General features: G+C 44.3%; 1 protein-coding gene across 1 annotated transcript in view; it reads right to left on the bottom strand.

Moving 5' to 3' along the window:
* THADA (THADA armadillo repeat containing) overlaps window positions 1-26096 on the bottom strand; it is a 591430-nt gene that overhangs the window by 466990 nt on the left and 98344 nt on the right. The window contains 1 exon segment of the mRNA XM_040430339.1: window positions 14025-14134. Within this exon segment, the coding sequence (XP_040286273.1) occupies window positions 14025-14134 (110 nt within the window).

Raw genomic sequence — 26096 nt, 5'->3', positions numbered from 1 at the left:
AGTGTCAAACGCCGGTCTTAATAAACGTGCCCCATAGTGCATCACAGTTTGTTGTGGAGCTGAGTGACAACGCTGACCCTTATTCACCAAAAAAAGTTCCCGAAATGAGCATGTGAGCATCAGAACAACTGGACCATGAATCAAAGGAAGAAGGTGGTCTAGTAAATCACGTTTTTAACTACATCACGTGGACCTGGGGGAAGAGATCCATGAGGACGCTCTGGGACAGTGGTCCTCAACCTTTTGTATTTTGTGAGCCACATTCAACTTTCAGTGATGGTCAGGAGCAACATTTTGAATGTGGAGAAACAAAATACATGAAATTGCAAATATGTGCTGATAAATTTGACAGTGATATATTTAACACTATTGTACCATCCAAACTGGCACTGTTTGGTGGTAAATCTAGGTTATGTCTGCAAAAATGTAAATTGCCAGTACATATGGTCATAATTCATAACCATAGCAAGGGGTCGCGAGCCACTGGTTGGGGACCACTGCTATAGGGGCAGAGGAGGCGGTGATTGCTCTAGGGATGGGCAAACTGCAGCTCTCCAGCTGTTGTAAAACTACAACTCCCAGTATGCCCAGTCTGCCTATAGCTATCAGCCTACAGCATGGCATGATGGGATTTGTAGTTTTACAACAGCTGGAGAGCCGCAGTTTGCTCATCCCTGCTCTAGGCAATGTCTTGCTGGGAAAACCTCGGGTCCTAACATTCATGTAGATCTCACACCACTCCAACACTGGCATGGTCCCTGCTGCCCCTCACTGCTTGATCCTGGGCTCAACTTATAGAAAATGTTTTGGAGCGATGGGTAACCACTGTGGTTAGTGATCTGCTCAGTATCTAGTCCAAACCATTTCCTGTGTGTTAAGCTTAGGACAAGGCAGTGGCGATTGTAGCAGGGACCGAAGCAGTCTCGGAACAGCAGCATTGAAGTGGATCAGTGTTATAACTACATTTTTTTTAAAACATCCTACCATTTTTTAAAACAATTATTGCCCTGGAAAGCCCTTTTAATGCTTTGGCTGATCGGTGCATAAAACACAATTTATTTTGCAGCTTTTTCTCTTAAGTTGAAAAAAATAATAATAATTTGAAATTCCACCTTCAATTTTCCCCTTTCTAACAAATTGACTTGCAGTTTCAAGTATGAAGTATAATTTGTGGTCAGCCTTTGATTCCATGCCGGCAACTTCACCCATAATAGTCATTAACAACTTCAACGCTTCCCATGAAATTCTAAAGGTCACGGCCAGGAATGGAGGTCTGCACCACTTTACCTTTTAAACTTTCAAGCCAAACATTAGAAACTGAAGATACAGTTGTGAATCAGTGTGATAAACATCCCAATAGGTGCTCCAGATCAGCGTGAGCACTACATTCCACTCACAATGCCCCTTTTCCCAGGTCCGGGCAGCCACTCTTGTGCAATTTATAGCAGTGTTGGTTCAGGCTTGCCTAATGGATTGCACATTGGAATTCTGCCACACAACTCATCAGGAAATGTGAGTCTCTTCCTGGCATAAGGAGCACACGTGAACCTAAGAGGAGAACTCATTTCCTTCCCCCTTCACAGAAACACCATTCTTAAAATATATGTGCAGATTTATATGTCACGTTTGGCTGTGGGAGGGAAAAACCATACCGAACATAGGAGGGAAGGGGTGAGGGAATAAGGCCTGGAAACTAGAGAAAGGAGATAGACACCTCCTAGTAAAACCCTAATCAAAAGCCCTGACTAACTACCAGTATGAACAGACCCCAGAGGTAGGTGAGTTCATACACAGGAATACCTAATGTCCTAACTCACCCTATAGGACCCTGGTACTAATGTCAGGACTGAGACAACCTGTTCCTCCAAAAGGAAGGACGAACAGGAGTCTCCCTCAGGCCTTAATACGAATGACAGGGAAAAGCAACACACAAAATAACCCAAACAAAATACAAAAGGGAAAGAAAACACTTAACTTCAAGTGGCTATGGCAGCACCAGGAACTCAGCCGAGATCCACACAACAGCTACCAACAACTCCAACAGAAGCTATAAACCACATAGTATAGTGGGAGAAAACAACAATAAATAGATAAGGTAAGGCTACTTTCACACTCGCGTTTGGTGCGCATGGATCTGCACAAACGCATCCGTTCAGATAATATAACCGCATGCATTTGTTCAGAACGGATCCATTTGTATTATCTTTAACATAGCAAAAACTGATCCGTCTTGAACACCACTGAAAGTCAATGGGGGACGGATGCGTTTTCTATTGTGCCAGATTGTGTCAGTGAAAACAGATCCGTCCCCATTGACTTACATTGTGTGTAAGGACGGATCCGTTTGGCTCAGCGTTTTGGTGTCCGCCTCCACAGCGGAATGGAGGCGGAACGGAGCCAAACTGAGCCAAACTGATGCATTTTGAGCGGATCCTTATCCATTCAGAATGCATTAAGGGTAAAACTGATCCGTTTTGGACCGTTTGTGAGATCCCTGAACGGATCTCACAAACGGAAACCAAAACGCCAGTGTGAAAGTAGACTAAGGCTACTTTCACACTGGCGTTTCTAGGTCCGCTGGTGACATCCGTTTAAGGGCTCTCACAAGCGGCCCCAAAACGGATCAGTTCAGCTCTAATGCATTCTGAATGGATAAGGATCCGCTCAGAATGCATCAGTTGGGCTGCGTTCGGTCACCGTTCCGCTTTGGATGCGGACACCAAAACGCTGCTTTCTGCGTTTTAGTGCCCGCTTGACGATGCAGGAGCCAAACAGATCCGGACTCACAATTGAAGTCAACGGGTACAGATCCGTTTGTACTGGCTCTGTTTCAAAACGTTCATGTCTCTGCGCATGCCCAGTAATTTTCTTCCCCTCCCATCATCGTCGGCCATCTTGGATCATCGACTTGCTGAACACTGGTAAGTATTGGAGGTTTTGTCTGTTGTCTTTTTCTATCTATCACTGGGGGGTGAGGGGGCTTGAACTGTGGGGGCTGCTAGCACTGGGGGGGGGGCTGATGGCACTGGGGGGGTGGCTGGAACTGTGGGGCCTGATGGCTCTGGGGGTGGCTGATGGCACTAGGAGGGGCTGCTGGCACTGGGGGGGCGGCTGATGGCACTAAGGGGGGCGGCTGATGGCACTAAGGGGGGCGGCTGATGGCACTAAGGGGGGCGGCTGATGGCACTAAGGGGGGCGGCTGATGGCACTAAGGGGGGCGGCTGATGGCACTAAGGGGGGCGGCTGATGGCACTAAGGGGGGCGGCTGATGGCACTAAGGGGGCGGCTGATGGCACTAGGGCGGGCTGATGGCACTGGGGGGGTGGCTGGCTCTGGGGGTGGCTGATTGCACTGGGGTGGGGGGGCTGCTGGCACTGTGGGGGGTTGGCTGGAACTGTGGGGGCTGCTGGCACTGTGGGGGGCTGCTGGCACTGGGGGAACTGCTGGCAGTTCTAGCGGTGGCTGCTGGCTCTAGCGGTGGCTGATGGCTCTGTGGGGGGCTGATGGCTCTGTGGGGGGCTGATGGATCTGGCAGTGGCTGCTGGCACTGTGGGGTGCTGTTGACTCTGTGGGGGCAGGCACCAATTTATCTTGTATAAAGTAAGTATCTCTGGAAACAGTGCTCTAAACAAGTTATTTTAACGTTATCTGCATTTTGTCTGGTATTATGTTGCGAACACCAAAAAACGAGGATACTGTTTATATAAAAATAAATATCACTTGTAGTCAAAAGGGATGGGATATAGAGAAACGAGCCTCTCAAAAAATGGGCTCAACAATGCGGAGAATGACATCGGAGGAAAATCACACCTTGATGCAGCCACGGTTCACAAAATATTGAAGAGTCGGGTGACAATCAAGTTTATAATAGATAACAATAATGGCAAAATATCACATCAGACCCTTAACATGATTATCCAAAAAATCCTTTCACCCTCCTCAATCAAGTTGAACATCAGACAAGATAAGATACAGCATTATCTTATTGTATAACTGGTGAACAAAGCCTGTAATATTGATAACTACTTTTACTAGGTAAATCCGCCAGTCTAGACATCAACTATGTCTCCATATTACATACCCATATTGCTGCTGCTCGCGGTGACAATTGGTCCCCAAATGCCTCAACCTCGACACGTGTTTCGCCACGTAGGCTTTGTCAAGAGGTATTATGTTGTGTACAGATGTCTTCCCGCAAACTATTGATTGGAGACACCCACCCAGAAGGCGCCGTCGTATTCAGAGGCCGGTAAGTATAAAATCAACGCTTGAAGTTTGTACTGTTTGATTTGTTGCATTAATCAGTATGTGCTCTTATTATAGGCTTAGTCATCATCATCGGCCAGCTCTTCAGCTGTGGCCAGCTCACCTGCGAGGCCCGCTCAACAGTGGTGGCCTCGCCATCGTCTAGGTTTGGTGGACCAAGCCCGGACCAGCTTTTTTTATTATACATTATGGTTAAAACATTTTTTGTTTTTGTTTTAGCAACCTGCACCTAGAGCAGCCAGCAAGGATCTCCCAGTAGGCTCCAGAGTTCGCGGGAATGTGCGTGGCGGTCGTAGACATGTAAGTCTTGATTAAGTAGTTGTAACTTGCATTTTGTATTCAGATTTTCAGTTAATTTTGTATTTCTTTTTCTTTCAGGGTTCCAGAGGCTCCACCAGAGAAGATGAGGAGCTCGGGGTTCCTACCATTGATAACAAGCTCTTCATCCAACTGGTGGAGGCGCGTGCATCTTTATGGGACCACTCCAAACGCCACCACGCTGATCATCATTGGACCCAGCGGCTCTGGAGGGACATATGTTCTGACCTTTTTGAGACCTGGGGGGATTTAAATGCGGCGGCTGATCTGAATACATGAAGTGGGGGGACACTTTGAGATGCTACTCAATACAAAACGTTTGTACGGATCCGTCTGAATGGCTTCCGTTCGTCTCCGTTTAGTCATTTTATTGACTGATCCGTTTCAAACGGATCCATGAAACGCCAGTGTGAAAGTAGCCTTAAATAACCACAAAAGCCACACCTGGGGAAAGAAGGTGTGGAAAGCACAGAAACAACACAGACGTCATTTGATCCAAACGAAAAACATGTCAGATCAAACCACGTGTTGCCAGTCTCACCGATCTCCTGCCACCTGTCGCAGGAACGTCTGTGACATTATAATACTTTACGGACAAGTTAGTCTAACGTCTGCAAACTTATTTTTTTTGACTGGTAGGGGAGATGAAGAACATTTGAACACGTCATTTCCTAGAATTGTAACGCTGATTGATGAAGCTCTGGGGAGGACTTAAGTACAAAAACATCATGGGTAAAAATAGTAGTAGTAATTTTGATTTGGTAATGTGGTGGAGACGTGGTGTTCCAACAAGATAATGACTGCCCACGCCCTGTCCGCGCTATGCAACATGCTCTTCAGGGTATCGAACAGCTTCCCTTGCCAGCTCGATCACTACATCTCTTCCCGATCAAGAAGGTTTGGAACTGGATGCAGAAACAGATCTCCCATGCACAGCAGTGAACCATCACCACGGCGAACTACAGACCCAAGATGAAAGGGAGATGCCACCCAGTATTAATGTGACCTTGCCTCATTATATAATCTGCTGCAGAACCTAAAATAAAGGGGGCACCACCTTGCTTGTGTGATCATAGACCAAGCACCACTAGCAGCTTAATTGCATTACATTTTCCACATGTTCTTGTTTTTCATTTTCTGGTAGTGTAGTATACAGTAAGCTCCCCCTAGTGGTGACAGAAGGCAGCCAGAATGTTATCATTTAACTATGTCTGGACAATTAAGCAGCACAGATCAGACCTAAAAGCATACCTACAGTTTGAAAAAAGTTGGATACGTCAGAGACATAACAAAGGTATTGCTAAATCAATCGCTAGAATGAGGAACGATAAGAGTTCACACATCACACTCTCCTTGCTTCAGGATATGAACCTTCTTAGTACATCTGTCTAGTCTGCTTACTTGTATTTGCATATGCACAGGGAGGTTACATTTAATACAAATATATATTTATTAGGGCAACCAAATGCATAGGATATCTAATTTCCTAAATCAATAACCACCATTAAACTTTCCTCTGAACTTGGCTTTACTGGATAGCGTTTCAACACTCCGCAGAATACAACTCTCTGCTAGCTCAATGACACCCACATATGGGTCACTTTCTCTCTTCTTTTTTACACGTTTGCTATATTACAAGTCTTAGGCCTCTTTCACACGGGCGTGTCCGGATTAGGTACGAATGCGTCTCGGTGCATTACGGCAAACCCGCGCGAGTAGGAACGCAATTGCAGTCAGTTTTGATTGCGTTCCGATGTTCAGTTTTTATCGCGCGGGTGCAATGTGGTACCCAGACCCCAACTTCTTTACAAAAGTTCAGGTTTGGGTTAGTTGTAGTGTAGATTGTATTATTTCCTCTTATAACATGGTTATAAGGGAAAATAATAGCATTCTGAATACAGAATGCATAGTACAAAAGGGCTGGAGGGGTTAAAAAAAAAAATGTAAAAAAATTTAACTCACCTTAAGCCACTTGTTCGCGCAGCCGGCATCTCTTCTGTCTTCATCTGTGAGCAATAGGACCTTTGATGACGTCACTGCATTCATCACATGGTCCATCACATGATCCATCACCATGGTGATGGATCATGTGATGAGTGTAGTGACGTCATCAAAGGTCCTATTACTCACAGATAAAGACAGAAGAGATGCCGGCTGCGCGAACAAGTGGATTAAGGGGAGTTCAATATTTATTTATTTTTAACCCCTCCAGCACTATTGTACTATGCATACTGTATTCAGAATGCTATTATTTTCCCTTATAACCATGTTATAAGGGGAAATAATAATGATCGGGTCCCCATCCCGATCGTCACCTAGCAACCGTGCGTGGAAATCGCACCACATCGGCACTTGCTTGCGATTTTCATGCAACCCCATTCATTTCTATGCGGCCTGCGTTACGTGAAAAACGCACAAAGAAGAGCATGCTGCGATTTTCACGTAACGCACAAGTGATGCGTGAAAATCACCGCTCGTGTGCACAGCCCCTTAGAAAAGAATGTCACCATTGACTTACATTGTTTAGAGTGCCAGATCTGTTTATTTTTTTCCGTTTTTATGACCGGACACAAAACCGCAGCTTGAAGCAGTTTTGTGTCCGGTCACAAAACGGAATGCTGCCGGAACGGAAGACATCCTGAACGTATTTCTTTTCATTCAGAATGCATGAGTACCAAATGGAAATGTTTGGTATGCCGGATCTCAGTACTGGAAAACAACAACGCAAGTGTGAAAGTAGCCTTATAAAACTGAATCAAGAAACCTTACCACGTGGCCTTGCCCTTATACTACATTACTGTAATGATACATTGTAGTTTATTGTACCTTGCTGGGCCTGCATGCCATAACATTTAGGCTTTCCATAGACAATATTGGCCAAACGCTTGCTAGGTTGAAAGCTAGGTATCTCTTCCAACCTGCTCCGTGCATGCTCATCCAAGAATGCATGTGTCCTGAGCAGGAAGAGGGCTAAAGAGAAACTGCCAGACCCCTCAGGTGGCAGCTTATCTCCTCGAGTAACTAAGAATCAGGCAGCTGAAATCCATCTGGCAATGGGACAGAGTCTTGAAGACCCTATACACATTAGATGGTTGGCAGGTTTGGCCATCACTTATCCAAGGTGTATGTTGTACACCCTTGTGTCCTGGGGGTCTCCCCTGTTTAACCCTCCCTTGATTCCCCGCAAAGAAAGAAAACAGAGGCTGCTTTGCAAAAAGCTGTGGAAAAAAAAAATGCTCTTCATCACATTCGTAGCCATCTCATATATGAGCAGCTGTAAAGCCTTGCAGTCAGTTATAGCATTGTAGTGTTGTATTTGGCATCGAACACTTCAATCTCTCAAACAGCTGTTAGCAGCAGCACACAATTACATTACACAAGTCTTCTCGCCAGGAGTCCAGCCGGGGACTGCTCTTGTGAAGTCTCATCCAACACACGTATGCATAAATGTACTACTTTATTCATAAAACACTAAATAGCTATACATGTGAATGCCTATAGCGGCCACTGACGTCCGCATCCCTTTCCCAATTCCAATGGTTTGGTCAGACTCAGGACTGGACGTACTGCTTCTGGCAGCTGCTGACGGTAAGGAAGTGAAGATGATTATGTCTGAATCATGGACTCGGACATAAAAAACACTTTTCTTAGAGTAGCTGAAAAATATTATTTTAGAAAAAAAAAAAAAAAAACACACCTTCCCAATCTTCTCTCTACTTTAGGGAGAACCGTATTTTCTGTCTGCGTCCGATCCACATATTTTGAAGATTGGATGCAGACTCATTCATTTCAGTGGATGTGGACAGCACACTGTGTACTGTCCACATCCGCCCCGCCAAAAAAATATACATGTCCTATTTTTGTTCGTTTTGCGGATAAGAATATGTATTTTCAACAAAGGGCGGGACGTACTGATTTGCAAAATGTGGACAGCATACACACGGTCGGTGGCTGTGTTTTGCGGATCCACAATTTTCAGACGGCAAAACTGATTCAGTCGCATGACTGCCCCCACCTATACTGCAGCTTCTAGTTGCATCCCTTTTATGCCGATGTTAAAGAAAAGCTCCTGTTGTATTTGTTTTCTTTAAATTAGAATGCACACCTTATTTCATGTGCCTGAATAAAGCTGCGTTTTAGCTTAAAGGGTTTCGGTCATCAAAAAATGGACGGCGCGTGATTTGCGGGACACGGAGGAGACCGTGGATGTCAATCACCTTTACAAGGGCGTGCCAAGTGGTGAGAAGACGGAGCCTCTAGGTGCTGCAGCAACGCCCCACTAGCACCTAGAGGCTCATTTGCATATTATGAAAGTCATTATTTAGTGCGAACGGCGGCAGCAGGGAGATATAAGTCATACAGTCATGTTCTGCTGACATTAGCACGTCGCTAATGTCCGCCAGCTACAGAACGATTTTTCTGATAACAGAAAAACCCTTTAATGGGTTTGTCCCACAAAAAAAATCCTACAGTTTTGAAACAAGCACCTGGATCAGAATACTTTTGTAATTGCATGTAAGCAAAAATGTATTATCCTATCGCTAGTGAGTTAATTATCTGTATAGCGCCACCTGCTGTTTGCACTTTTTCCAATTTCTCTGTCCTGCTCACTGAGACAAAAAGCACTTGTTTAGTTCCATCCATCAACTACCACCGACTGCAGCAGAAAGGACACGTCCCCTAAACTGCCAGATTAAAAAAAATAAAAAATCTAGCAGAACAAGTGGAGCAATGAATGTGGAGATCTCTGGATCCATGTGAGGTACAGGGCAGGTTCTAGCTTTGTTAGAAAGAGATTGTCATGTATTATGTGATTTTCATTTTTTTACATTATTCATAGGATAACCCCTTTAATATGTTTTCAAATAAAAAAAATATGCCCTTACTAGAAATTTAAGGCATTCTGCTGGTAGGTGGCCACCATCTCTAAGCTATGGTTTTAGTGTAATTTGATGGTGACCTTACTAGTAGCGATATATCCACTTGCGTACAATACAGTGGAGCGGATACCATTCCCTGTAAGAGATGCTGACATTGATAATACTGCCTCCCTGTAAGGGATGTTAGCACAGATAGCACCACCTCCTTCTACAGTACTGTCTTGTCTTTTTCTCTAAGGGATATTAGCACAAATAGTGCAGGCTCCTTATCTTTTCCTGTAAGTGGTCTTGGCTCAGATAGTACTGCCTCCTTGTCTTTTCGCTAAGGGATAAGGCATATAAGGGATAAGGGATCTTTTCGCTAAGGGATATTAGCACAGATAGCCTCTTTGTCTTTGCTTGTAAGTGATGCTGACAATGATATTACTGCCTCCTTGTACTTCCCTGTAGGGGATGTTGGCACAGACCGTACTGCCTCCTTGTCTTTACCTGTAAGTGATGCTGGTAATGATATTACTAACTGCATGTATTTCCCTGTATGGCATGTTGACACAGATATTACTGCCTCCTTGTCTTTTTTCTCTAAGGTATATTAGCACAGATAGTACTGCTTCTTTGTCTTTTCCTGTAAGTGATGCTGTCAATAATATTACTGCCTCCTTTTACTTCCCTGTAGGGGGATGTTGACACAGATATTACTGTCTCCTTGTTTTTTCTCTTTAACTAATGTTAGCACAGATAGGATTGCCTCCTTGTCTTTTTTTCTCTAAATGATATTAGCACAGATAGTACTGCCTCTGTCTTCTGCTGTAAATGAAGTTGCAATGATAACCCTGCCTCTGTCTTTTCTTGTAAGTGATGTTCGCAATAATACTGCCTCCTTGTATTTCCCTGTTGGGTATGTTAGCACAGATGTTACTGTCTCCTTGTCTTTTTTTCTCTCTAAATGATATTAGCACAGATAGTACTGCTTCATTGTCTTTTCATGTAAATGAAGTTGGCAGCACTGATAACACTGCCTCCTTGGATTTCCCTGTACGGGATGATGACACAGATAGTACCTCCTCCTTGGTTTTGTCTCTCTAAGGCTACTTTCACACTAGCGTTTTTCTTTTCCGGCACTGAGTTCCATCCTAGGGGCTCTATACTGGAAAAGAACTGATCAGGCATATCCCCATACATTCTGAATGGAGAGTAATCCGTTCAGTTTGCATCAGGATGTCTTCAGTTCAGTCTTTTTGACTGATCAGGCAAAAGAGAAAACCGCAGCATGCTACGGTTTTCTCTCCGGCGAAAAAAACTGAAGACTTGCCTGAACGCCGGATCCGGCATTTTTTCCCATAGGAATGAATTAGCGCTGGATCCAGCATTCAGAATACCGGAATGCCGGATCCGTCATGCGCAGATCGGTAAAAATGTGAAAAAATGTACAAGACGGATCTGTCGGTCTGCATGACAAGCGGAGAGACGGATGCGTCCTTGCAATGCATTTGTGAGACGGATCCGCACCCGGATCCGTCTCACAAATGCTTCCAGTCAGCGGCAGATCGGCGGATCCGGCGGGCAGTTCCGACGACGGAACTGCCCGCCAGAATACACTGCCGCAAGTGTGAAAGTAGCCTAAGGGATATTAACACAGAAAACACTGCCTCCTTGGATTTCCTTCTATAGGCCCTATTACACAAGCACATTATTGTTAAGACGATCATACAAACGCTCGTTAGCGATCATCTGGCAGTGTAATACTGCTGCCGATTACACAATTGCTTGTTCATCGGGTAATTGGGATCTTTTAACATGTTAAAAAATCCTGGTTTGCCGGCGACAGATAGCGCCGTGTAATAGGCGCTCTGCTGCCAGCAAACAATGAGACAGTATAGGGACGAGCTAGGCCTCAGCGATCGCTCGACCCTATACTGAGGAGGAGATCGCTGAATGTAATAGCAGCGGTCTCCTCCTCTAGCCAGCAGGCGACTGCCGGGAGGGAACGCTTCCCTCCTGACAATTGTCTGCTTGTGTAATAGGGCCTTAATGTTGGCTCAGTTAGTACTGCCTCCTTCTTTCCTGTAAGAGATGGAGGCACAGACACCACTGCCTTCTAATGCCGACACAAACGGCATTCCCGCAATCCCCAATTGAATGGAGTGACAGACCTGCATGGATTCTGCTGCCGACTCTGTCGCAGATTTCATCCTCTGCTTTGTAAAGGATGAAATCCGCAGCAGAAATGTTCTGCAGCGTGCGAATAACACATACTAAAATCTCCTAGACTTCACTGCTACGTAATATAAAAGACACAGATTTATACACACAGTGCAAAATATGCAGTGTATACGCCACGTGTGACCTAAATCTTACATGTCCATCATTTATTAGCAAGTCGCATTATATTCGTATTATTATTTTTTGCAAGGGCTGGACATGCATTACAGGTTTTATGCTGAAAAATCTACATTTTAGTCCACAACGTTGCCCCACCATTGCATATTCTATTCCATCCAAACATGCTGTAGAATATTCGGGACAGGCATTTCAAAGTTTGGGAGAAGACTCGGTCAGGTTGTCTCTTGCCCTTTATTATATGTGATTATCAGACTGTAAACTGATAGAATTGTGCTCTTAATCTGTCAGTGCATTATTATCTGAATAGGTTTGTCTCGGAGACTTTAGAAAAGCCACTGAATACGCTCTTTCATTAAGATTTCCTTGGTGTCATGTTCTGTCCTCATACCACACATAATTCACTCTTTGAAATATTATGAACTCTGTTCACATTCTCACTCCCCGTCTCTGACCTTCATTCATGGTTAAGAACCGGTTTGGTGGTCAGACAGACATATTTGAATGGGGTTTAATATTAACACTGACTCCTAAGATCATCTACTTAAAGGGGCTTTCAGAGATATTTAATAAAAATATTAAAAAAAAAAAATGAGTTAAAGGGTAAGAAATGGCATAAAATAAAATAACCATTATTCACACAATAAATCCCCAGCTGCCCCAGCGCTCCCGTTCCTTTGATTCGTGCCGGGTCCGGAAGGTGAGCAGCACATTTAGGGCTCATGCCCATGACAGTATATGTATTTTGCAGTTCGCAAAAAAATTGATCCGCAAAAAAATACGAATGACGTCTGTCTGCATTCCGTATTTTACGGAACGGAACAGCTGGCCCCTAATAGAACAGTACTGTCCTTGTCCGTAATGTGGACAATAATAGGACATGTTCTGTTTTTTTTTTTGCAGAACGGACACACGGACATATGGAAACGGAATGCACACGAAGTATCTTCCGTTTTTGTGAGTGGAACCACTGAAATGAATGGTTCCGCATACAGTGTACAAAAAAACAAAACGTAACGGATACAGAAATAAAATATGTTCGTGTGCATGAGCCCTACGGCTGCAGCAGCATCAGAGAGGAGGGATTACAATAGCGGTGGGGGATTTAAAACTTAAGCGCAAGATATTTTATTTTATGCCATTTCCCCCCTTTAGCAGAAGAAAAAACTGAATTAGGCTACATGTCTAATTCAGGAGGCAGTAATATCATGTGTTTTGCGGTCCACAAATTGCGGATCCGCAAAAGAAATGGATGACATTCGTATGCTATCAGTTTTTTTATTTATTTGCGGATCCATTGTAACAATGCCTAAAATGGACAAGAATAGGACATGTTCTATTTTGCGGGGCTATGGAACGGACATACTGATGCAGACAGCACACGGTGTGCTGTCTGCATATTTTGCGGACCCATTAAAATGAATTTGGTCCGCATCCTATCCGCAAAAAAAAAACGTAAACAAACAACGTTCGTGTGTATGAGGCCTTAAAAGGGTTTTCCTAGACTTGTATACTGATGACCTATCCTCTGGATAGCAATAAATATAATTAGAAGCAGCACTATGCGGTCCTTGGTCGATGCGGAAAAAAGATGCAACAGCCTCACCGTTGACCCTTGATCCAACAGGCCATAAAGTAAATGTAGAATAAAAATGGCACCGGCAGCATCTCACATCATCCAATCTTTTATTGCGACCTTAAGACAAGTACAGCGGCAAAGTTTCGGCTGAAACTCAGCCTTTGTCAAGGCTTGACAAAAGCTGAGTTTCAGCCGAAACGTTGCCGCTGTACTTGTCTTAAGGTCGCAATAAAAGATTGGATGATGTGAGATGCTGCCGGTGCCATTTTTATTCTACTATCCTCTGGATAGGTCATCAGTATCTGATCGGTGGGGGCCCGACACCCACATGGGCGGTAGTACCCTTCTACTCTGTCCAGATACATTCGGGGGGAATTCATCATAGACCACCCTAAACATCCCCTGCGCTGCCAGAGGCTGTAACTAATGTACGATGAGCAAGCCATGTCATAACTTCGGTGCATGCTCCGGCGGTCCGAGTTAGTGTCTTTTGTGAAATTCTGGGACCCCCAAATTGGATCATTTCAGACCCAACATGCCTCCTACAGATCGTGGACAGTCCTAGATGCCTTTTAAGAATAATTTAACACACCAGCTCTGGGCTGTTTATTGCATGCAGCTGTAGAAACCATAATTCTTACCCAATCAGCATTTCTGTAAGCTTTACAAAGCCGACATAAGCCAGCTCGAAGGCCCCCCTATGTCTGGACTGCAAGAGGTGATGCTTAAAATAGTCGCCCATTTCAATGACCTGCAATAAATACAAACACAATAGGTTTAATGGTCTTTATGAGAAATACAGATTTTTTTTTCACGTACACAAATACGCTATTTCAACACATTTACAGACCCCACCAAATTTATTTTTTTCAGCATCTGATCGTCCCCAACTCTTAATAATATGGCGCTGCATTTTCCTGACGATAATACTACCACAAGCAGCAATTAAAATCTGGCAGGGGCTTGTCTCTGGTAGGAAGAAGGCAACGAGTAAGCTCAAACTCAAAATGCCACCCACTAAATATGCTGATGGAGGACCCCCCCCCCCCAATACACACTGGGCACCGTTTGCAATGCTTTGGAGCCCTACATTTGCCGTATACACCAGGAAAGCCATTGTGCACATCAAACATACATACAAAGCGGAGGTATTCAGTAAAAAAAAATGGTATCATTTCTAGTGTCGATGGCTGCCACAGCCACACATTTTTGTACTTCATGTTTTTGTTGGGATCTGCAGACCCCACAGAGAACAGAGGGCACACGTACAGGGATACGCGGTTGGGATGTGCACCCATCGAGCTTGCAGAGTAAGCCTAAAATCAAAGCACATTCAGTTTGCTGAAAATACACAAATACACGACTAAAACTTTATAATTCGATTTTTTAAATGATAGAACACGTCCTATTCTTGGTCGCAAAAGCGGACCACGGACTCATTGATGTGAAGAGGTCAGCAAAAAAAATTAGAAATAAATAATAATGGATCCAACATGGATGTCATCTGTATTTTGCAGATCCACGTTCTGTGGACCACAAAATACATACGGTCATGTCAATGTAACCCGAATCTGTGAAAAAGATATTTAAAGGGCATCTGTCAGCAGTTTTGTACCTATGACACTGGCTGACCCGTTACATGTGCACTTGGCAGCTGAAGGCATCTGTGTTGGTCCCATGTTCATATGTGTCCGCATTACTGAGAAAAATGATGTTTTAATATATGCAAATGAGCCTCTAGGAGCAATGGGGGCGTTACCGTTACACCTAGAGGGTCTGCTCTCTCTGCAACTGCTGCTCCCCCTCCACAGGGTCAGGCAGTGTAAACGTCATCACACCTGGACCTGTCAATCAAAGTGAAGAGAAAGCTGAGCCTCTAGGTGTAATGGCAACGCCCCCATTGCTCCTAGAGGCTCATTTGCATATATTAAAACATCATCTTTCTCAGTAATGCGGACACATATGAACATGGGACCAACACAGATGTCTTCAGCTGCCAAGTGCACATGTAACATGTCAGCCAGTGTCATAGGGACAAATCTGCTGACAGATGCCCTTTAAAATAACCAAACGTTCATCACTGACATAGGAAGAATAAAACAAAGTTCAGGTTTGCAAACTAAACCACGGTGATCTGACTGCAGCTGATAAGGTCGGTATCTGCACAGTGTCAGGTTTTTCAAACACGTAAGATTTCAGCATTCCTGCGCCATTCATGATTGCACGTTTGATAAGAAAACCTAAAGAGAATGCAAAACATCTGGAGAAGAGAAGGGAAAAGAGATGGAGAAGCGCTCCCCTTATCTAATCTTGAGAACATCTGAGGGCAGTCCTGGTACGTCTGAGAACCTGGAGGTCGTACCCAGGAAAAAGAATTGGCTGAAGACACCGAGGGGTATTCAGTAACCGTGCTAAATCTTATGTGGAGATCGGCATCAGACCAGGACATTCCACTCTGTAATCAGGTTTTTATAAAATTCAAGATATATAAGAAAATTGATTTGCTTTGTTTTCCAGGCCCTACACACAGATATGCCAGATGGACAGTATGATGAGATGCGATACGGTTGGTACAAATGGCGGAGGGTCTCTTCGCTAGGGGGTGGGGGGGATTGGGAGGGTTTCTTTCTTTTCATTTTTTTCTGTGGGTGGGTTCAGTAATGGCTCTGTATGTCATTTATAGGATCTGCTGTATTACTATCTGTAAAGAAAGAGTCCTTATTGTTTGTATAATTTTGAAAAAGCTGTTTAATAAAAACTAAGAAAAAAAGAAAAAAAAGAAACGGCACCAACCTTTGCTCATCGTCTCTGGTATTCAGCTGCATTTACTTAAGCTGCAATACCAGGGATAGCCATGGACAAAAGGTAAGAAACTGACTGCTACAAGTAAGCTGGAGGAGTGAGAGTTCATCCATTTTGGTATATAGCATACCTGGCCAAGCATGTCAAGTCCAGACAGATGAAGCACCCTGAAAGTCATGGTCATCAATGAGACCGTTTCCGAACATCAAAAATAAAACAAACCAAAAAAAATAAAAAATAAATGTCCATAGATCTGTCACTCACTTTGAAAGGGTACATATCTGATCAGTGGGGTCCAGGATCATCTGTGTGAAGAGACCATGGTGCTCTAGTGAGAACTGCAGTCTCTTCCAAAGCCAGTGACGTCACGTTCACTGGGCACATGGCCTAGACGTGGCCAAGTCCAATTTAAGTGAATAGGCCTGGGCTGCAATACCAAGCACAGCCGCTATACGATGTACGGCACTGTGCTTGGTAAGCTGCAAGGAGACCGGAGTACCTCCTCAGTATCCAGAGGATAGGTCATCAATATTAAACACTGGAGAACCACTTTTAGGTATATTCTTGGGGAGAAGATATAAGTAATGTAAAAATACAGTGATAAAGTGGAACACTACTTCAAAAAGGTAGCTTCAATGACGGGATGTGGTGCGGCAGCAACGGATTTAAAGGAGTTCTACCACCCAATGATATATCGGATATGAAGAGACGGCGCTCCTCGTTGGGCAGGATGGCTGCCAAGCCTGACACAAGCAAGCATCATGCGTGGGTCCCATTAATTTGAATATGGTGGGAGCATACCCTACACAACCCCTTTAAATCACCCATTGTATGCCAGACAGGCAGCAGTGAAATATCTGAAGTGACTTCTAAAAAAAAATAATAATATATATATAATAAGTTGGAGATTTACAGGAGACTTTTTGGCCTTCCACAATTGTCTAGGTGATTGACACACCCTAACTTCTTGTGGAAGGTGAAAAGGGGTATCGAAGAAACCTAAAATAATAGCAAGCAGATATGTTTTTTTTAACCCACCAGCGATCAGTTGTGATCGCTGGAGATGCACACTCAAATGAACGGCTATCAATGTAGAGTACATGAGCGAGCCTGGTCCTCTGGAGTGGCCTTCCATTCTGCTTCAGAGGGGAGATTCGAGGGATTCCATAAAGGGGTTTTCTGAGACTTTACAACTGATGACCTATCCTTAGGATAGGTCATCAGTATCTGATTGGTGGGGGTCCGACACCCGGGACCCCCGCCGAATCAGCTGTTTGAGAAGGCACTGGAGCTCGCAGTACCACAGCCCATGGGGTGTAGCTTTATGTGTTCTAATATAATATAAATGTATTAGGGGCACCATGGTGGCTCAGTGGTTAGCAGGACAGGGGTCCAGGATTGAATCCGTTTAGGTTCCGTCTTTGTTTTGGGCTCCTACATCTACTGCAGAAAGTTCTGGCTCTACATAGACCTCAGGAGAAGAAATTCTGGGTGTAATAATCTGACAACCCATATAGATTAAGCATCACTGAGACATGAGGTGTCGAGCACCTTACTGTATCTCCCCGTGACACACAGAAGATGTTCATATACACCATAAGAAAAACAATCTGTACCTCAAGATCTTTAAACTCAATACTGCAAGGACTATGAGGACTCAGACACTGCTTAGATTACGACAAGATACATCTCTGGAAATCTGCCACTGTCAATGGGTCCAAAACAAATAACAAAAACAGGATTTATAAAAAGGGAAAAAAAAAAAAACATTTTTCAGACATAATAAACTGTAACAACGGGGATGTGTGGGAACATGAACGAGTGTAGTCCGAGCGTGCGGCACAAGATGACCTTAAATAAAACTAAAAGCGAATCATAAGTAAAGAAACTCTGACGGGTTCTCACATCAGAGGCAACCTTAGGCCTCATTCAGACGGGCATATTGTACTTCGCTATGCCTGGACCCCCAAGTTCTACTGAACCAAACTTCACCATAAGACTGGGCAATCCACATCTTAAACCCTCAACGTGCTGCAGCCCAGAACTTACATCAGAGAACCCTATGGTGACCTAACTTCGATTCACTTGAGTCTTGGAGTTTCACAGATGTAACTTAGACATAAAATGTGGTCACATAACGTCCGTGTGTATCCAGTCTGAGCAAAGGCCTCATTCACCACCGGCTCTTGGACAACCCCCAAAAGTTCCTTTTAGTATTCCCTAAGACCAGTCATGAAGGAATTCCCAGCAGGACATGTTTTCAGGATCTTCCCCCTGTTGTGGGTCTACTGAGTGCCAGAACTGAGAAATGGGGGTGTCTGCTGCAGGCAACGAGGCCTATTATATAAAAACTCCCAAGGGCGGCAATAAAACTTCAAGAGCCATTCCTATCTGAGACATACAGACAGTAAATGCCATAAAGAAATAATAAACGACTGTTTCTGGTCGATGTAGTCACAAATATACAAGGCTACGACCATGGCTTCTTATGAGAGTTAAGGGGACGACCATATACCCAGTGGCGTCACATTTATGCACAATTATCTATCTCCCTGATGTACTGAACAAAAGGGCGACCCAAATATCGGGGTGCTGCACAGCATGGCGTCACGGACAGCAGGTCATGCACCTCTGCCCTGCACCCAGTCCACCAGTGACATAACCCACAAGTTAATGTTGACTTTTGTCATCGACTTTCTGATACAAAAATGCTCCATTTCTGATAAATTCTCTATACTTCATTATCATGCCACCAGTCCTATCTACTGTTAGAAGTTGTGACAGTTAAAAGGAGAGAGCTGTGGCAGTAAGGACACACCCCCTGAGCTGTGATAGGGAGAGAGCTGTGGCTGTAAGGACACACCCCCTGAGCTGTGATAGGGAGAGAGCTGTGGCAGTAAGGACACACCCTCTGAGCTGTGAGAGAGATGCAGCAGAAATTACATGATCTCTCCCCCCCCCCCCCCCCCCCCAAGAGAAGATACACCGCCAGAGCTGTGATAGGGAGATAGCTGTGGCAGAAAGGATACACACTTTGAGAAAGGCTACACCCCCTGAGCTGTGATAGGGAGGGAGATGCCGCAGGAATGACACACCCCCTCGAGCTGCAGAAGGGAGAGAGAGGCAGCAGAAATTACACTTCCCCCTAAGAAAAGATAAACCCCTTGAGCTGTTATAGGGAAAGAGCTGAAGCAGAAAGGATTTGGCCCCTGAGAAAGGACACACCACCTGAGCTGTTGGAGAAAGGACATCTCTTGAAAAAGGACATATCCCTCATGCTGCCAGCCTGAAGAAAATCTACCAGAGCAACAGGAGCAATGAATGTGGAGATCTCTGGATCCATGCGAGGTACAGGGCTGGTTCTAGCTTTGTAAGGCCTCATGCACACGACAGTTGTTTTTATCGGTCCGCAAAATGGGGTTCCGTTGTTCCGTGATCCGTTTTTGTTTCCGTGTGTCTTTTTTTTATTTTTGGAGGACCACCAGACATAAAGGAAAGTAAAAAAAAAAGTCTAAGACAGGTTTGCCATGCAAATGATAGGAAATTAAAAAAAACGGACGGGGACGCGCAGACGCGGATGACAATCTTATGTGCCTCCGCGTTTTTTAGCGGTCCTATTGACTTGAATAGGTCCGCGAACCGTTTTCCGCGAAAATAATAGGACAGGTTATATTTTTTTTTACGGACTGGAACCACAGATCACGGACGCGGATGGCAAACGGTGCATTAGCCGAGTTTTCAACGGACCCATTGAAAATCAATGGGTCCGCTGAAAATAACAAAAAACGGCGCAACTGACACGGAATAAAACAACGGTCGTGTGCATGAGGCCTTAGAAAGAGATTGTCATGTGCTATATGGTGTCTGATATTCATTTTTTACGTCAGTCATGGGAGAACCCCTTTAAATGGCAAACGTATATAGGTATGCACACATGTAACGTATATAGGTATGCACACATGTAACGTATATAGGTATGCACACAGGTAACGTATATAGGTATGCACACAGGTAACGTATATACGTATGCACACAGGTAACGTATATAGGTATGCACACAGGTAACGTATATAGGTATGCACACAGGTAACGTATATACGTATGCACACAGGTAACGTATATAGGTATGCACACAGGTAACGTATATACGTATGCACACAGGTAACGTATATAGGTATGCACACAGCTAACGTCATCCTAGTGCAGGGCTGGTCAACCTACGGCCCTCCAGCTGTTGTAAAATTACAATTCCCACCATGCCCGGCTGTAGGCCGATAGCTGTAAGCAGTCTGGGCATGCTGGGAGATGTAGTTTTGAAACAGCTGGAGAACCTCAGGATGGCCATCCCTGTCCTAGTGCACGTTCTGAAGCGTAATAAAATACTAAAATCTTGATTTCTGGTCAAACTCCATGAAACACTTATCAAGGGACATTAGGTCAAGTTCACTAATGTTCTAGCCAAATCTAATGACGCCCCCCTCCGCACTCTATTATGCAGACTCATGGCGACCGAGTGTCAAAAACCCGTTCCATATGACCACGGCAAACACCGAAGCTTCCATTTTAAAATAAATATTTTTTATTAAAATAAAAGGCTGAATGAAGCCATTCCTTCAGAGAAGAACTCGAACTCTCCGGCTCTGCCTCCTGGGAAAATTCCTTTATTTTATCCCGGATTTCAGCCTTTGTATTTCCAACATTGCAAAGTATATTACCTCCCAGGACTGTGCCAGGCCAGAGCGGGGGCTGCAGGGACTGGCATCTTGTATGTGAGATTTGTGCGAGCATTAGGTAATCTTACGACTTCGCTCTGAGCAAATATTTGCATTTGTCAAGTTTACAGAACGGCTAAAGGTGCCGAGGGCTTTTATAGGCTGAGCAAATGTTGCTCTTAATTTAAGGTGCAGTTCCACTTTTGACAATTGTTTCGCACAAATTCAACTTTGTTTCCTCAAGTTCCTCCCAAGATATGTGCTACACAGAGGTCAGCGCCGCGGTGCCAGTTCTTAAAGGGGTCGTCTCCCTTCAGCAAATGGCATTTATCAGGTAGAGGAAGTTAATACAAGGCACTTACTAATGTATTGTGATTGTCCATATTGCGTTCTTTGCTGGCTGGATTCATTTTTCCATTATACACTGCTCGTGCTTGCACACTATAGGAAAAAGCGATGGCCTCTCTGGTGGCCAGCATTGTGGGAGCTCACGTAGGCTAGTGCTTTTTTCTATAGCGTGCAAGCACGACCACCACTGAGGGATTGTAAGGTGGTCGTAACCATGGAAACGAGCAGTATATAATGTGATGGAAAAATGGTTACAGCCAGCAAAGGAAGCAATATGGACAATCACAATACATTAGTAAGTGCCTTGTATTACTTTTCTGAACATGGTTAATGCCATTTGCTGAAGTGACACAAACCCTTTTTGCATGCACACGTATGGCACATTCTGCGGATCAATAAGGGTACGGTCACACGATCAGGTTTCTGCATGCAGTTTTGGAAGCCAAAACCAGGAGTGGATAAAAAAAATAAAAATTAAATTTAAATTTTTAATTTCTCTCCTTTTATGATCCACTCCTGATTTTGGCTTCCAAAACTGCATCAGGAAACCCTAAGGGCTCTTTCACACGAACGGATGCCGTGCGTGGAATCCGCTGCGTGAAAGAGAGCCAAGCCCCGCTCCGGACAGCAGAGACACGGAGCAGTAACATGATTGATAATGCTCTGTGCCTCTCTGTGATCTTTTTACTACAAAATCACAGTGACAACTTTATGTCACTGTGATTTTGTAGTAAAAAGATCACAGAGGCAAAGAGCATTATCAATCATGTTACTGCTCCGTGACTCCCTGTCCGGAGCGGGGCTTGGCTCTCTTCCACCCAGCGGATTACCCGCACAGCATCCGCTCGTGTGAAAGAGGCCTAACAGTTTAAAAGTTTTCCCTGATCTTCCCCCATCTGTCGGCAGGATCAATCCTATTAAACCAGACATAACACCTGGTGGAGTTGATCCTGCTGAGTAAGACAATACCTCCGTTATGTAGATCCATTGTGCCATTCAAGAGCAAATTCACTTTTTATTCATATGTAAATTAGGTGTTCGGTGCACCAAGGGGTGAGTCCGAGTCCTCGGAGCATCAGAGCTCCATTAGTCTCTGCACTTATTTCCACTCCTCCTGTTTGAGAACACCAATGTAATCTTGCACCTACTCCGTAGATTAGAGTTTCGGCACAGGCATCGATGATCATCGAGGTCATCCTCCACCCAGGAAGTGGAGTTGCTCGTTTGTATTTGGTGTCAATTAAGGGGGTGTAGGGGGCGGCAATCATAGGCAGTCTGAATTTCCTTGGGCTCACCAAAGGAAATTAATCTAAAGGCTGTATTCACTCTCCACTTTAAGTAATTTTTGTTATTATTGCACATTCTCGATTTAGCGTCCTTTTACGGTTTAATAAGATATCTGATGGTTCTTGGTCCCAAATTCAGCTCCAAATTACTTTCTGCTAGGGATTAGGGGCTATGTTTTATAAAAGCCCATTATTGTGTCAGAGCTTCAGCCCACCGGAAGATTCTCTGGTGGACCAGTCCAACTCTCATGGCAGAGTAGAGGAGCTCTGGTTCACCCAGCAGTGGCACCGGCCCATCCCCCAGTGTACCAAATACTTAAATTTATACATTACTAAAAATGTATGGCAGCACACCATTACACATGCACACAATAGAACTGATGATTTGGGATTATTCTGGATTAAAGTGCTACAATACCTGCTATACATACTATACTACACACCATCTGCCCAGGGCTTCTGGGCAGAGTATAAATGTAGTTGGTTCCTACACCGCCCTGAACATTGTAGGCTTAGGTTAGGCCCAGGAGAGGCGGTATATTAGTGTTAGGTACCTATCTGCGGAAGTCACCTTGATGCTGGTAGATGGGCCAGACACAGGTTTGATCAAAAATGTGTGCAAAGAGCTTCTATTTTCTATGTATAGTAGGTATTGTACTACTTTAATTCAGAATAATCCCTAATCCTCAATTCAATTGTTTTCATGCGTAATGGTGTGTTGCCATATGTTTTTATTTGCTGTCTGCATGCTACCTGTGACTATGAATGTGCTAGTTTAAATTTTCTTGCATTACTATAAAGTAAGTTAGCTCAGGCGCTATGCAACCAATCTACGTAATCTAGGTATCATTTGACTCAGCAGGATCGCCCCCATCAGGCATCATGTCTGGTTTAATAGAGGTGACCCTGCTGACAGATGCTCTTTAAAGAGATATTCGGCACAATCAAAGCGGTGTCCCATGGCTTGCAAATGGCTAGATGGTCTTATACTCACCTCATCCATCCCCCACTGCACTTTAGTCCATCTGCGCTACACTCTAGATCAGGGATCAGCAACCACTGGAACTCCAGCTGTGGTGAAACTATGACTCCCAGCATGCACAATTGCTTGTCTGTTCTCATATATCTCACAGAAGTGAATGGAGCATACTGGGAGTTGTAGTTTCACAACAGTTGGGGTGCCGGAGGTTGCTGATCCACGTTTTAGTCTTTAGTCCTGTTCTCGACAAGACAGGCAATGGCTCTGAATCACTGACTGCAATGATGACTGGCTGAGCGTCCTTCCCAGTCTCGACACAGGAGGAAGTGGAGAGCAGTGGGGATCCGGTCACCACCGAAACAGCAGAAGATTGGCGAGGTGAGCATAAGATCACTTAAATTTTTTTAACCATTGCAGGCCATGGAAAAGTGTTCTGATGCTGGAATACCTCTTTAACCACCATAAGGAGATATGGAGATTGCTGACGGAGGATCCACTAGTAGTTGTCCCCAAAATAATCATTCATTGGTGGCAGTAGTGTAGATGCAGGAGTTGGGTAGTAAGAAACAGAGTGAAGGGTCATGAGCAGGAGCGCGGTCAGGGTGCAACATGCCAGAAGACAAGAAAGTCAGGAATGAAGAGCACAGCCAGCATAGCCAGGAATGAAGAGCCATGAGTCAGAGACAGGAGTAAAACAGCAGGTACCAGGCAATCACAAGGCCAAGGTTAGAATCAGGAATCAGAACCAGAAAAAATGAACAAGTAACAAGAGCCAGGACAGGGTAAGAACCTCAATCAGCAAGTACAGCAACAAGATTTCCCTTTAAATAGTCAGCTAGTCCTCTGACTTCTATGGGTGGCAGCTGTTTTAGCAGCCGATGTTACCCTGTAGAAATGACAGAAAAGCTATAGCCAGCAAACGGATGTGGCCAAGGGCAGATGTCACCACTGCTTGGAGGGACATGGGACTGTAACCAGGTAAGGAGAGTATCAGAAGCCTTCAAAATCCAAGAATGAATAGAATGTTTTTACCGAAATGATGTCCGTTATATGGTGGGATCAGGCCATTGAAGGGGTTGTCCCATCTGGACATTTATGGTGTATCGATAGCTTTTAAAAAAACGGATTTGACTATAGGGTAGAAAAATATGTTAACACTTTAGGTTGGGTTCACACAGCGCGCAAGAATGAAGCTGAGGAACGGACCTAAAAATCTGCCATAAAATTTGCATGAATTACTGTGGATTTAATTGTATGTTTTGGTGTCGATCTACCCATAGATTTTCAATGCTGACCACATGGATGAGTGGTCCCAGAGAATGCACAAAAATATTACTCAGACCATATCGCTGCTGCCACCAGCTTGTGTTCTTCCAGCAATGGTTGCAGGGCGGTTGTTCTCTGATGTTTCTCACCTGACATGCCAACGTCCATCAGTTAGATGAAGCAGAAAACATGACTCATCGGAGAAGACAACCCTTTATCCTATCAGCGGAGGTTCTGATTCTGCCGAAAAATGAAAGCCTGTTCTGCCAATGGAACTTTGTTGGCAAAGGTGCAGTGACCATCGTTCTGCTCCGGAGCCCCATACGCAGTAGGGTTCTGTGAACTGTTGTTTCAGACACACGTCTGATAGCTCCCGGTTAATTTTGGCAGTGAGCTCCTCCACTGTAGCATGTCAGTCCGCCCTCATGCACCTTCGTAGCCGACGTTCACCTCTCACATCAATGGCACGTGGCGCTCCGTAGTTTCCACATCGCTTTTTCACAATGGTGCCATTTGTCCACTCACAATATACTTTCACCACAGAAGAACGAGAACAGTTCACACGGTGAAGTTTCAGAAATACGGCCACCCTTGGCCCGAAAGCCAATAATCGTCTCTTTTTGCAACTCTGAAAAATCACCCCTTTTAGCCATGACACTAACGAGGGATGTGTGTGCACACAGCCTATCGTACACCTTATATACCCACCAAGCCAGCTCACCACACGTGACTTCCTAATAATGAGACTCGACTGTGTATTTTTAGAAATTGCGAAATCCAGGAAAAGGTAGGAGGTCAACCTGTAATGGCTGCCATATTAGATGTCCACTAGCTATTCCCGCCCCCAAAATAAAACACAAAAAACCAAGACATTACTAAGGCTCCGTCAAATAATTACTGTAGTGAATAGAACAACTCATGTTACAATGATTGGAAATTCAAGTTATAATTAATGGAAATTTGCCCAATTTTTGTTGAATTTTTAAAAAAATTTAAGTACAAAAGTGCCTTTTTTATTTTTTTTGTCTTTTCACATGCTAAGAAGTTTACAGCAACTTGATAAGACTGGTGAGAGCAGAGCTGGACGCAAACCTCCAATGGCTAGTGTGATTTGGGAATCATGCAATAAATCAGCGTGAGCGAGACTAATGAACAATAAACAAAGCCATATCCAGCCCTGAGCCCTATGGAGCAGACGCAGCTCAGTGCAGAGCACACAGCTGGCGAGCACATGAGCATCATGCGAAAGTCACCAATGCACCGAGAGATCAGCAGGATCACAACACCTCGAATGGAGCAATTCTCATTTTCAGCCACAAC

Source organism: Bufo bufo, chromosome 4 (assembly GCF_905171765.1).
Source record: "Bufo bufo chromosome 4, aBufBuf1.1, whole genome shotgun sequence".
NCBI classification, from domain to species: Eukaryota; Metazoa; Chordata; class Amphibia; order Anura; family Bufonidae; genus Bufo; species Bufo bufo.
This window is presented reverse-complemented; position numbering and strand designations above follow the sequence as displayed.